Source organism: Ranitomeya imitator, chromosome 5, assembly GCF_032444005.1.
Source record: "Ranitomeya imitator isolate aRanImi1 chromosome 5, aRanImi1.pri, whole genome shotgun sequence".
Taxonomy (NCBI): domain Eukaryota; kingdom Metazoa; phylum Chordata; class Amphibia; order Anura; family Dendrobatidae; genus Ranitomeya; species Ranitomeya imitator.
Window position 1 is genome coordinate 441,078,565 of NC_091286.1, and position 13,760 is coordinate 441,092,324.

Genomic DNA, 13,760 nt, shown 5'->3' on the forward strand with positions numbered 1-13,760 from the left:
GAAGAAACAGATCACTGCTGCAGCTTTCAGCAATTTATCTCACTCTAGTGCTGGATTCACAACTACACTACTCAATACTGCTGTATAATATCTCCGATGCTGCTGCATCTGCTTGTGTGCTACACAAAGAGAAGAGCAGGATTATTTTTCTCTGTGTGTACAGTGTATGTGAGACATCATAGTATCTAGTTTCAGCCCACTAGCTCATAGACAACTGAAAATTACAGATGGAGCATGAACATGTAAGAAAGACTGATGAAAAATACGCTGGTAAGAGGAACTGTTATCTGTCTTGACGTGTGTTTTAGTAATTCACCTCATTTTCCACAATACAAGTCTGAAGGCTCATTTCTTAGATCTATGTAATGTTGAGCTCCTTTGTTAGTCCGACTAAACATTTATGAAGAAATTGACAGCTAAAGAGGTAACATAGTAACATAGTAACATAGTAACATAGTTAGTAATATAGGTGGAAATAAGTATTTGATCCCTTGCTGATTTTGTAAGTTTGCCCACTGACAAGAACATGAACCGTCTATAATTTTAAGGATAGGTTAATTTTAATATTGAGAGATAGAATATCAAAAATAAAATTCAGAAAATCATATTGTATAAATGATATAAATTTATTTGCATTTAGCAGTGAGAAATAAGTATTTGATCCCCAAACAACCATTAAGAGTTCTGACTAGTTAGACGCTCTTTTGCCAGTGTGTTCTTTCATTGTCTCACACTGTCCAATCAGAGCTTACAATATCAAACTTTGTGGAGACACGCCCTTTTGACAATGGGAATGGTGTCTCCTAGTTGTCAATGAATCCATTAGTTTTTGAAAGGAAATATAAGAAGAATGGCACAAACCAGTGTTCGAAAAAAAGATACTTCAAACTAGTCTTTGGTAAAACAGCCATATCGGGAAAGTCGACAAGTCTTTTCTCACCCTCTTTGTATATGTGCAAACAGTTCCAATTGCGGACAGATTTTTGGCATTGTTTCCACTCTGTGTAGTGTAGCCATTGATTATGGTTGGCGCTCAGTTCCATTGTAAAGAGTTTGCTCCGTTTCGGCAACAAACATTGGGTTGTCATATATACATTTCTGTACGTCATTTCCAAGTTCTGATTGGTTAGAGTAGTAAGTTTGGCTTATTGGGGGCCACATTGGGTCATCACACAGAGCTCTTTCTAACACTCTATATTGACTCCTTGATCGGTAGTTAAAACATGATTTTATCATTAGCCACAGTCTTCGGTTTTCAATAAATCCTTCCTGTAAGATAGTGAAATATATTATTGTTACCGCTTGACTAGCAATCCATAGATAGTCTCTATATGTGCACAGATATGTAAAAATACATTTATCCCTGTGTGTGTTTAACAAGGCTGCAACTATCTAAATACAGATTTATCCAATTCCTAGTCCACTTTATAGGGAAGTATAAATCCAACTTCAGTTTGCTCCCCCTAGTGATAACATTGTGGTGCACATACTTAGCTATGTGCGCTGTATAAAGGGAACAATCTTTGTATCATAGGTAGTTGAGAACCATGTCCCAAAATAGTATTACATTTATCTATTTGGCTCAGGTTATACATTTGAAAAAATATAATGAAAATTACACTTTTCCCATTCCCTGATACAATTTTCAGTTGTTGAATGTTTTCCATGGACATTGTTCATTTTAATGGAATTTGAATTAATATTTATTTTATTTATTGGATGGAATTGCTGCTTTCCCTCTCGTTCTATCATGTGCTACTTCGCCGGTTGGATCTAGCACTCACTTGTCACAAGTTTCCCAGCTCTCCGCACAACCAGAAAACATGGTGAGCTCTCTCTTGCACTTACAATTTTATTTTGCTTAAATGCATATATTTTGACAAAAAAATATTTTTGCAAAAGGATTTTTGACTTTTATGGCTTCTAATTATAGCGACAACATACATAGCAAACTGAGGAATGCAATAACACTACCTCTATCAGAGTTCTAACAAAGGGTTTGCAACCCTTACATTCCTTCTCCTAAGCTATCTTAGAAGATAATATCTGCCCACATCAAAGTTCCAGTTTGATGCGGTTATAGATCATTTTAAAATTAAAAAATCTAAAATCAATAACCAATGGCACTAGCGTGACTGGGTTCCGTGCTGCAAATATTGAGACAATACCACCCTTTTGTCACAGTGTGTCTAGACGAATGAAAAAGATATATATATTTGTGCTCGGATATGCCCCTATAAATGCCAAAACTTGAATGGAAAATACAAACACGGTCAGTGAACCTTGACAGCCATTAATGTTAGTGTGGCAATGAGCCATTTGGCTCAGGGCACTTAGGGTGGTTTCACACTTGCGTTTTTGTCTGCAGCGTTTTTTGCACAAAAAAAGCATTCGTTTTTTTTCCTATATTTAACATTGAAAACGCATGCGTTTTTTTGTGTATGCGTTTGCTCGCGTTTTCAATCGCATGCGTTTTTTTACTGCATGCGTTCATTTTCAGAAATGCAACTTGTAGTATTTTTGAGAGGCGTTTTTTGGACACATAAAAACGCATGCGTTTTCATGCTTTTTTTGGCTCAAAAAATACATTGGAGTCAATGGGGACGCATGCGTTTTTTTGGGCATGCGTTTGCATGCGTTTTTGGACGCATGCGTTTTTTTAGCTAAGGTTGACTAGAATGTAGATAAGGTTGTCTAGACACTGATAAGCCTCCCCATAGCAGCAGGGTTATAAAAGGAAGGTTGGGGGAAGTTTCTGGTCACTTCTCATCAGACTCCAAAGAAGACAAGACACTGCCCGGACGCATTGGTGGACAAGACCCAGAGCAATGTGAGTATATCCTAGCCAATGCATTTATTTTAAATTTTTTGGATCTACATGTCCTAATTTCTTCCTTTTTTTTCTTTCAGCATGCATCAGAATGTCTTCTGCGAAGTCTTCATCTGATGAGGAGTTTGAGCCACGTCAGTCAGAAGTGGATCATGTGAGTGAGGTTAGTTTTTTGTCCTTCAGCTTGGTAAGTATTGACTGTCACATCGACACATGAGACAATTTTTTTTTTTTTTTTTTATAGAGCACTTCTACTGAGGGACAGAGAGGGACGGAGCAGCAGAGTCAAGGTCCGGTGGGAAGATGGCAGCGGGTATGTATACTGGACTCATTGTAATATTCTTGAATCTTCCTTTCTGTACCCTTGATTTTCTTTTAATTTTTCTTGTATGATCCTTTTCTGAAAGTTGACTTTCATATTCATGCCATTTCTCATCTTCAGGTAATTTTTTTTCCCAATGTGATTGAGCAAACTTATATGATTTTCTTTTAATTTTAGGTTTCACAACGGGACGATGACCGGATCAATAATGACCTCCTGATCACCCTGGTCCAGGAGCGAGTCCTGTTGTGGGACAGCCGGGATCCACAGCACGCAGTCAACAGTACGCTCCGTCGGTTGTGGAGTGAGGTGGCCCAAGCGTTGTGGGATGGCTGGGAGAATGCCCCGCCACGGGTCCGTAATGCATTTGGTAAGTATTGCAATGCAGTGTGAAGCAGCAGAGACCTTGGCCGGGCTCTCTTGACTGTGTGTGATGAAAGTAACTTTTCGGAGTTTCTGTCATCACACACAGTCAAGAGAGTACGGCCAAAAGTACATTTTCTGACCATTATATTTTATTGTTATTTCACAGTGGACAAAATAAGAACACATTGGCGTTCCATGAAAGACCGCTTAAACAAGGACCTTCGCGCAGAGAATCGTGCTGCAAGTGGTTCCGGAGCAAGGCACTGGCTGTACAAATACCACCGTGTGCTGGCCTTTTTAAGACCGGTCCTTCTCATGAGAACGTAAGTATTTCTCACATGCTTCCATTTGTATTGCATTGACATAATATGTAATTTTAAATTCCACAGTATGTACCGTCTTGTTATATTTTGGTATTAATTTTCTGTTTTCTTTTTTCACAGCACACACAGCACGACTGTCGCAACAGGTTCTGGAGCGGTCCTTCAGCCAGCAGCCATGGACCCGTCCCAGCCATCCAGCAGCGCAGCAGCAGGTGGGCCTTCCACACTCACTGGAGACCAGGGAGCTGGCCCATCAGGTATTCCCCTTTCGCAGTCCTCTTTCACTGCACCCATTTTTGCGGGCTCATCCCGGCAGCGACAGAGGGCTTCGGATAGGTCACTCATGCCTGAGTTTTTGCACTTGAGCTCGGTTTTACACGAAGCAATCAAGGCTTTAGGTGACAGAATGGATGTGTCCCATAACCTCTTAGATTGCCGGATCCAGGATGTCGCCAAAAGCCTTGATCAAGTTAAAGCCGACCTCCAGAGGCCAGCTCATCATTTTTTTAACCAAATACAGCAGGGCATGTCGGAACACCTTAGCCCTGATCTCCAGCTGAGTGTGATGCAGGTCTGCAATGTTGCTTTTGTGCAGGCTATGCAGCAGAGTCAGAGTCGTAATTTACAGCAGACAGTGGCGGCATATCCAACTGTGCCGTCACTGTCACGATTAACCACCATTCCTACCTCTGCTGCATACCACTGCACGGCCACCTCTATTCCATCCACAGGTGTACTCCACTACAGCGCCAACACGATGATGAGTGCTGTTGGACATCCCACCGCCACCACCGTGACAACCGCTGCTCTGGCTTGGACCTCCTCTGCTGACACCACGATGACGCAGGACCCTGGCGTGGCTTATCGGCCTGGCCCCCTCCCGATGCAGCAGGACCCAGGCATGGCATATCGGACCGGCCCCCCCGATGCAGCAGGACCGAGGCATTGCTTTCTGGGCAGGACACCCCCTGATGCAGCAGGACCCAGGCCTGGCGTATAGGACCGCCCCCCATGCAGCAGGACCCAGGCATGGCGTATCGCACTGGGCCCCCACGATGCAGCAGGACGCAGCCATGGCTTTCCGGGCAGGACCCACCCCGATGCAGCAGGACCCTGCCAGGGCTTTATGTTCCCCCCACCAGCAATGCAGCGGGACCCTGGGAGGGCATTTAGTTCCCCCCCTCCAGCAATGCAGCAGGACCCTGGGAGGGGTTTATGTTCCCCCCCAAACGATGCACCAGGACCCTGGGAGGGGTTTATGTTCCCCCCCAACGATGCACCAGGACCCTGGCAGGGCTTTATGTTTCCCCCCCAACTACGATGCAGTTGGACTCTGGCGTTGCCGAGCGATCCACAATGGAAACGGACTGTGAAATTGTGGAGCCGGACCCTGACGTGTCTCCTGCCAACACTCAACAACATAGCCCAAGAAGACATCCCCCTACCAGGAAAACACAAAGGAAAACTCATAAAAAACACATAAAAAAACTAAAAACTCTTAGTATTCCTCCCCCATCACCTACCGATGTGTCTGTATTGTCTGTTGTGTCTCACCCTTCCAGTGTGTCTCAAGCCTCTCATGTGTTAAGCCCCATCCCCGAACTTCCAGACCCTTCCAGTTTTATTGCCCCTTCTCCTGGCACCTCTGCCTCCTCCACGGTGAGCCAGGCTTCAGTTCTTAACACCCCCCGGTTACGTTACTCTACCCCAAGTCGTCGCGGTACAACGCGTCGCGGTACAAAAAAATTAATGTTTAAATTTCTTTCTTAACTCAATAAAAAAAAGTTAATTTGCAACAATTATGTTTGGTTTATTGTGTCTTTCACCGCTGTCAATACACAACAATAAACTTCGCCACACACTTATTCTTTTGGCCAAAACATATCTCCAGTAGTATAAAATACAAGACTACATCTATATGTGTTTCTTCAGTATACAGATATGAGTTGGCCCAAAAAATATTAGTTATTTCCATACTCTTTTTTTTGTACCTAGTGTGACTGTACAAAGAGAAAATGGCGGAAATCAAGTTCAGTACTCAACTGAACAGGTCAGATGTCCAAAAACTCATAAGTTAAGACACCTGACCTATTGAGTTGATTACTGCCTTGTATATTCACCCTATTCTCTTATTTATATAACAAATTATGTGACAATGGTTGTCACACTGATGTGACAATGGTTGTCACACGCTACATATCTATGCTCACCTGGCCAGGTGTAAGAAATTGTGAATTCATGAGCATGTATATGTTCATCATGAATTCATTACACTTGACTTGATGGGTATAGAGAGCGTGACAGTCTTGATGCAATGACGTCAACAAGATTACCAATAAATCAACATGGTTACCAATAAATCAACATTGTTTCCATTATTATAAGTATGCCGCCAGTGTTTTATATCATTATTTGTAAACCAAAATTGGGAGTGCAACAATATAAGAGGTCAATTATGATATTAAAATAATAACTGATACCTCATCATCTATCACCAACTCCTGGTTTTGGATTACAAAATATGATATACATACATATCTACTGCCCATCTTTGGTCAACCTTTGTTTAAAGAGGAAAAAGATAGAAGACATGGTCAACACAACCAACACTCAAGTTTATTAATTTGAAAAATTTGTATCAGTATTTAATAATTGGTAAAGATAAACATACAACAGGACATTTACACAACATTGTCCTGCCATGACACCCGTCCAATATCGGAAACAAAATAGGCCGCAAATTGGTCCCGAAAAATATTTTTTGTAGTTAAAAAACTCAGATCCGGTTCTGGCAGGTTTGATAATGCGGATGTGCTTTCCATCCACCGCCCCTAAACAGTTGGGGAAATCACACACGTTCAAAAATTTATCAGAAATTTCATGCACATGTCCACGGTGGGTACTGGTATAAACTCCTCACGGAGTACATTCCATAACGCACGACAGGTGTCCACAACGAATCCGGACAGGGTTGATATTCCAAGGCGGTATTGGAAGTGGAGGGAAGATAAACTCTCTCCTGTGGCAAGAAATCTAGAAGAAAAAGAAACAAAAACAAAAATTTAAAATCTACTCTTTTTATGGTGTGTTTAAAAATAACAAAAAGAAAAAAAAAACATAACATACATGTCATAACCAAAATTTGGACTGTCATTGGTTTAGTTTTGGAACATACCGTAATGTCACTAGCAGACGTTCCTCGGGTGGAATCGCTCTACGGAGCCGTGTGTCCTGTCGCCGTATGGATCCTTGGACACGAGACAGTAAATCCCGGAACAATTCTTGTGACATTCGCGTGTAATCCTGGAATTTCTCCGGCTTGGCATTCAGCTCCGCATAGAGCGTGTGATAGGCTCCACAGCTCTCACGCACTTCAATGATGGGGTGCCTCCAAAAACGCCTACGCTGTCTCCTTCTCCATCTTTGGTGGTTTCGGTCTTGCTCCCAAGCAAAAGCACAGGCCAGGAAAATCTTGAAGCTGAAATCCAGGTTGAAATAAAAGCTCTCCATGGAAAGATCCATCATGACACCGGAAACAATAGCAAGCTGTGAAAATTTCTGTACCCCTAGGGTCAATATATTGAGAGACAATCATATACACCCTCTCTATTCTCATTGGTTGTGTCTGGTTACCTTTTTTTTGCTTCTTTTTTTGGGGGGAAATGCTAAAAAAAACACAAACGCATGCAAAAACGCATGTAAACCCGTGTAAACGCTGCGTTTTTTGGACGCATGCGTTAAACGCATGCGTCAAAAAAACGCTGTGTTTACACGGTTTACATGCGTTTTTGCACCATGCATTTTTTTTTTAAACGCAAGTGTGAAACCAGCCTTAGGTTTGAAATAGGTACCGTCGTGGAACATGTATTTTTATCTATCTATTTGTACCCTAAGTGCCCTGATTTACCCAAATTGTATTTCAGACATTTATCTACGACGTGGGGCACAGGATAAATACGACTTTTACTCTTTGCTGTCAGGCAAACGTCTCATTGCCACACTACCATTACTGGCTGTCAAGGTTCACTGACTGTGTTTGTATCTTCCATTCAAGTTTTGCATTTTAAAATATAGTTAAAGAGAAGAAAGATAAAGATTACAAACCCTTGAGATTGAGCTCATTTTTTAATTTAATTATAAACCCATTCTGCAATATGTTATGCACTGTGTGTTAGGGTTGGTGGAACGTACCGAATATACTGTATATATCAGAAGTAGTAGGTGCGTTCGCCACCCGGGGTCTACTGTGCAGGAAAAAACCTACTGCTAGTAAACGCGGTATTATATGCCGGTATAAACAAACTCTGCTACTTCACAGAGTCTGTTAGCAAAGAGAACGCTGTGCCCTGTTAAGTTCACAGAGGAACACATCTACTTAGTAGAGCTGATAGTGGTCATGCAGTCAATAGCAAACACGCAGCTCCTCTCCGGTGGAGCCGGAATTCTAATGGCTATATGCCAGCCCTGAATCCAAACACACAAAACTCCTCGCCGGAGGTGTCAGCATTTTAGGGGCTTATTTCAGCCAAACCCTGACTGCATACAAACATGACCACACTCATACATAAATTGACACTAGCGCATGGCCGTGCGGCCATGCGAACGTTTTATAGTTGCAGCACTACAGGACCTTCCTGGAGGACCAATGGGAGCTGCTACAGGGCCTGAGCGTGTGACCCCCATCCTCCAATGAGAGGTCCTCCCATGGGCATGCTCAGTGTGTGCAAAGCAGGACCCAGAAAAGCCTGCTCGACGCAGACCAGTGCAGGGTACAATAGCAGAGCCTAGAAAGGCAGCAGTATCAGGCTGAGCAAGACGCTGCAAGCGACGTCTCCGCTGAGCAGACTCCACTGCGGCTGATGCAGAATGGGAGACCGCAGCAGACATGATTCTAGATTCCCCCTGTGCAGAGACGGGAACTGGACCCCTAACATTACCCCCCTCTCCTTGGGCCTCGCTATGCTCAAAGGCTGCAATGAGCAATGGAGCCCGAATGTGCTCCACAGGTTCCAAGGTTCTGTCCTCTGGGCTGTGGCCCTTCCTGTCCACAAGATAGTATTTTTTGCCACATACTACCTTTGACCCCACGATAGCATTCACCTCGTACTCATCTGTGGACAAACCCGATGTCTCGGCAGATGACTCAGAAAACCAGGACATATAGACGGGCTTTAAGAGGGAAATGTGGAAGGTGTCAGTGATACCAAGGCGCGGAGGAATAGCTAAATGGAAGACCACAGGGTTAAACTGTTCCAGAACCTTGAAAGAACCAATCTGGCGCAAACTTAGTGGAATCTACTCGCAGCCTGATGTTACGGGCAGAGAGCCACACTAAGTCACCAGGAGCAAAGGTCGGAGCGGGGCGTCGGGGAGCATCGGCAGAAACCCTCATTCTCTCCTTGGAAGCCCGAATGGCATCCTGTGTGCAGTCCCAAATGTCACGTGCCTCCACTGCCCACCCTGGAATCAGTGGACAAAGTTGCTGCCGCCACGCTAGCAGCCTGAACAGCTACTGCGGTAACATCCACAGCTGAGGTTGTGCGCTCAAGAGCCGCCAAACTGCCCTCCAGCTGCTGGATGTACCGCTGCAGTCGCTGTTCATCCACCATTACTAGCCAGACCCTGGCGCTAGTGTAATGTTAGGGCTAGCGGAACGCACCAAATAATTAGAGAGATTGTAAAAGGTGCGCCGCTCTGGCGGACGCTACTAACCACCCTGACTTGGGTCAGGAAAGCGCTCTAATAGCGCACGGCGCCGCACTTGCGGTCACAGCAATAGACGCTGTATCGTGTGTTAAGTACTGATGGCTCAGTCAGGCGCTAGATAGCAATCATCCTGCTTACGCGAGCAGTCATACACAAGGGAGGGATGATTAATGAGCGACTTTCACACATCAACACACACACGTTTTCAAGTATACAGTAGCGCATGGCCGAGCGGCTATGCAAACCTTTTATAGCAGCAATGCTACAAGACCTTCCAGATGTTCCAATAGGAGCCACAACAGGACCTGAGCATGTGACCCCCGACCTCCAATGGGAGGTCGTCCCATGGGCATGCTCAGTATGGGAAAAGCAGGACTTAGTCCCAGAATGACCTGCTCACTGCTGATCAGTGCTGGCCAAAAAGGCAGAGCCTGGAAGGACAACAGTAACCAGTTGCACAGTATCAGCCTGAGCCAGACGCTGGGACCGACGTCTCCGCTGAGCAGGCTCCACTGCGGCTGGAGAAGAATGGGAGATGGCAGAGGAGATAGTTCGATATTCCCCCTGTGTAGAGGCGGGAACTCGACACCTAACAGATGCTTTGGCCACTAGGGAGATTCCCTGTTGTGAATTCTGTTGTCGAGCTCACTCCTGTGGTCATGAATGGTACTTCGGTAAGTTCTGTCCGTGGGCTCCCTCTGGTGGCTGTGAGTGGAGCTGCTGCTTCTGAGGTTCCTTACACAGGTGACGGGGTTTATCCTTTGGTTTGCTGCTCTATTTAACTCCACTTAGATCGTTACTCTATGCCAGCTGTCAATGTTTCTGCATTGGTTCAGTTCGCTCTTGGATCTTTCTGGTGACCTGTCTCCGCCAGCAAAAGCTAAGTTCCTGATAGTAACTAATTCGTTCATTGTTTTCTTGTCCAGCTGGATATCATGATTTTGTCTTGCTAGCTGGAAGCTCTGGGATGCAGAGTGGCAGCTCCGCACCGTTAGTCGGTGCGGAGGTCTTTTTGCACACTCTGCGTGGTCTTTTGTAGTTTTTTGTGCTGATCGAAAAGCTACCTTTCCTATCCTCTGTCTATTTAGTTAGTCTGGCCTCCCTTTGCTGAAACCTGTTTCATTTCTGCGTTTGTGACTTTCATCTTTACTCACAGTCAATATATGTGGGGGGCTGCCTTTTCCTTTGGGGAATTTCTCTGAGGCAAGGTAGGCTTTATTTTCTATCTCTAGGGCTAGCTAGTTCTTAGGCTGTGACGAGACGCCTAGGGAGCCCATGTGTTCCTGTTTCCATGTGTGTGATAGGATTAGGGATTGTGGTCAGGAGAGCTCCCACATCCCAGAGCTTGTCCTGCATGAGTTTTAACTATCAGGTCATTCCGGGTGCTCCTAACCACCAGGTCATAACAGTACAGCTGGCCCAAAGTATTAACGCATCTCAATAGAGGGATAAGAGAAGTTCTGAGACCATTTTTTTTCTTTGCACTGTGTTTTGTCTTTCTTTTCCCCTAAACCTTTGGGTGGTTCAGGACACAGGTGTAGAGATGGACATTCAAGGTCTGTCCTCTTGTGTGGATCATCTCACTGCAAGGGTACAAAACATTCAAGATTTTGTGGTTCGGAATCCGATGTTAGAGCCTAGAATTCCTACTCCTGATTTATTATCTGGGAATAGATCTAAGTTTCTGAATTTCAAAAATAATTGTAAACTGTTTCTAGCTTTGAAACCCCGCTCCTCTGGTGACCCCGCTCAACAAGTAAAAATCATTATTTCTTTGTTGCGTGGTGACCCTCAAGACTGGGCATTTTCCCTTGCGCCAGGAGATCCTGCATTGCATGATGTTGATGCGTTTTTTCTGGCGCTTGGATTGCTTTATGATGAACCAAATTCCGTGGATCAGGCAGAGAAAATCTTGCTGGCATTGAGTCAGGGTCAGGATGAAGCGGAGGTGTACTGTCAGAAGTTTAGAAAGTGGTCTGTGCTTACTCAGTGGAATGAATGTGCCCTGGCGGCAATTTTCAGAAAGGGTCTTTCTGAAGCCCTTAAGGATGTCATGGTGGGATTTCCCACGCCTGCTGGTCTGAATGAGTCTATGTCCTTGGCAATTCAGATCGATCGGCGCTTGCGTGACCGCAAAGCTGTGCACAATTTGGCGGTGTTCTTTGAGAATAGGCCTGAGCCTATGCAGTGTGATAGGACTTTAACCAGAGCTGAACGGCAAGAACACAGACGTCAGAATGGACTGTGTTTTTACTGTGGTGAATCCACTCATGCTATCTCCGATTGTCCTAAGCGCACTAAGCGGTTCGCTAGGTCTGCCACCATTGGTATGGTACAGTCTAAATTTCTTTTGTCCGTTACTCTGATTTGCTCTCTGTCGTCCTTTTCTGTTAAGGCATTTGTGGATTCAGGCGCTGCCCTGAATTTGATGGACTTGGAGTTTGCCAGGCGCTGTTGTTTTTCCTTGGAGCCCTTGCAGTATCCTATTCCATTGAGAGGAATTGATGCTACACCTTTGGCCAAGAATAAACCTCAATACTGGACCCAATTGACCATGTGCATGGCTCCTGCACATCAGGAGGATATTCGCTTTTTGGTGTTGCATAATCTGCATGATGTGGTCATTTGGGGTTGCCATGGCTACAGGTCCATAATCCAGTATTGGATTGGAAATCTATGTCTGTGTCCGGCTGGGGTTGTCAAGGGGTACATGGTGATGTTCCATTGTTGTCAATTTTGCCTTCCACTCCTTCTGAAGTCCCTGAGTTTTTATCAGATTACCGGGATGTATTTGAGGAGCCCAAATCCGGTGCCCTACCTCCTCATAGGGATTGCGATAGTGCTATTAATTTGATTCCCGGTAGTAAGTTTCTTAAGGGCCGACTGTTTAATTTATCTGTGCCAGAGCACGCTGCTATGCGGAGTTATATAAAGGAATCCTTGGATAGGGGTCATATTCGCCCGTCGTCGTCACCATTGGGAGCAGGGTACTTTTTTGTGGCCAAGAAGGATGGCTCTTTAAGACCTTGTATTGATTACCGCCTTCTTAATAAGATCACAGTCAAATTTCAGTATCCTTTGCCGCTGATGTCTGATCTGTTTGCTCGGATTAATGGGGCTAGTTGGTTCACCAAGATAGATCTTCGAGGGGCGTATAATCTTGTGCGAATTAAACAAGGCGATGAATGGAAAACAGCATTTTATACACCCGAGGGCCATTTTGAGTACCTGGTTATGCCATTCGGGCTTTCTAATGCTCCATCTGTGTTTCAGTCCTTTATGCATGACATCTTCCGAGAGTACCTGGATAGATTCATGATTGTATATTTGGATGACATTTTGGTCTTTTCGGATGATTGGGAGTCTCATGTGAAGCAGGTCAGAATGGTGTTCCAGGTCCTTCGTGCGAATTCCTTGTTTGTGAAAGGGTCTAAGTGTCTCTTTGGAGTTCAGAAGGTTTCGTTTTTGGGTTTCCTTTTTTCCCCTTCTACTATCGAGATGGACTATGTTAAGGTCCAGGCCATTTATGATTGGACTCAGCCGACATCTGTGAAGAGCCTACAGAAGTTCCTGGGCTTTGCTAATTTTTACCGTCGCTTCATCGCTAATTTTTCTAGTGTTGCTAAACCGTTGACTGATTTGACCAAGAAAGGTGCTGATGTGGTCAATTGGTCCTCTGCGGCTGTAGAGGCTTTTCAGGAGTTGAAGCATCGTTTTTCTTCTGCCCCTGTGTTGTGCCAGCCAGATGTTTCCCTCCCATTTCAGGTCGAGGTTGATGCTTCTGAGATTGGAGCAGGGGCTGTTTTGTCGCAAAGAAGTTCTGATGGCTCGGTGATGAAACCTTGTGCCTTCTTTTCTAGAAAATTCTCACCTGCTGAGCGCAATTATGATGTTGGCAATCGAGAGTTGTTGGCCATGAAGTGGGCATTCGAGGAGTGGCGACATTGGCTTGAAGGAGCTAAACATCGCGTGGTGGTCTTGACGGATCACAAGAATTTGACTTATCTCAAGTCTGCCAAACGGTTGAATCCTAGACAGGCTCGATGGTTGCTCTTTTTCTCCCGTTTTGATTTTGTGGTTTCATACTAAGAATGTGAAGGCTGATGCCCTGTCAAGGATTTTTGTGCCTGACTCTCCGGGTGTTCCGGAGCCAGCGGGTATTCTTAAAGAGGGGGTAATTTTGTCTGCCATCTCCCCTGACTTGCGGCACGTG

General features: G+C 44.7%; 1 protein-coding gene across 3 annotated transcripts in view; it reads right to left on the reverse strand.

The window, feature by feature from the left end:
* Positions 1-607: 607 nt before the first annotated feature.
* Positions 608-13,760, reverse strand: part of LOC138638124 (probable cation-transporting ATPase 13A4) — a 581,505-nt gene continuing 568,352 nt past the window's right edge. For all 3 annotated transcript variants that reach the window (XM_069727152.1, XM_069727151.1, XM_069727153.1), the window contains one exon: positions 608-1,269. In XM_069727152.1, the coding sequence (XP_069583253.1) occupies positions 1,021-1,269 (249 nt within the window). In that variant the 3' untranslated portion in view covers positions 608-1,020. The remainder of the gene's footprint in view (positions 1,270-13,760) is intronic.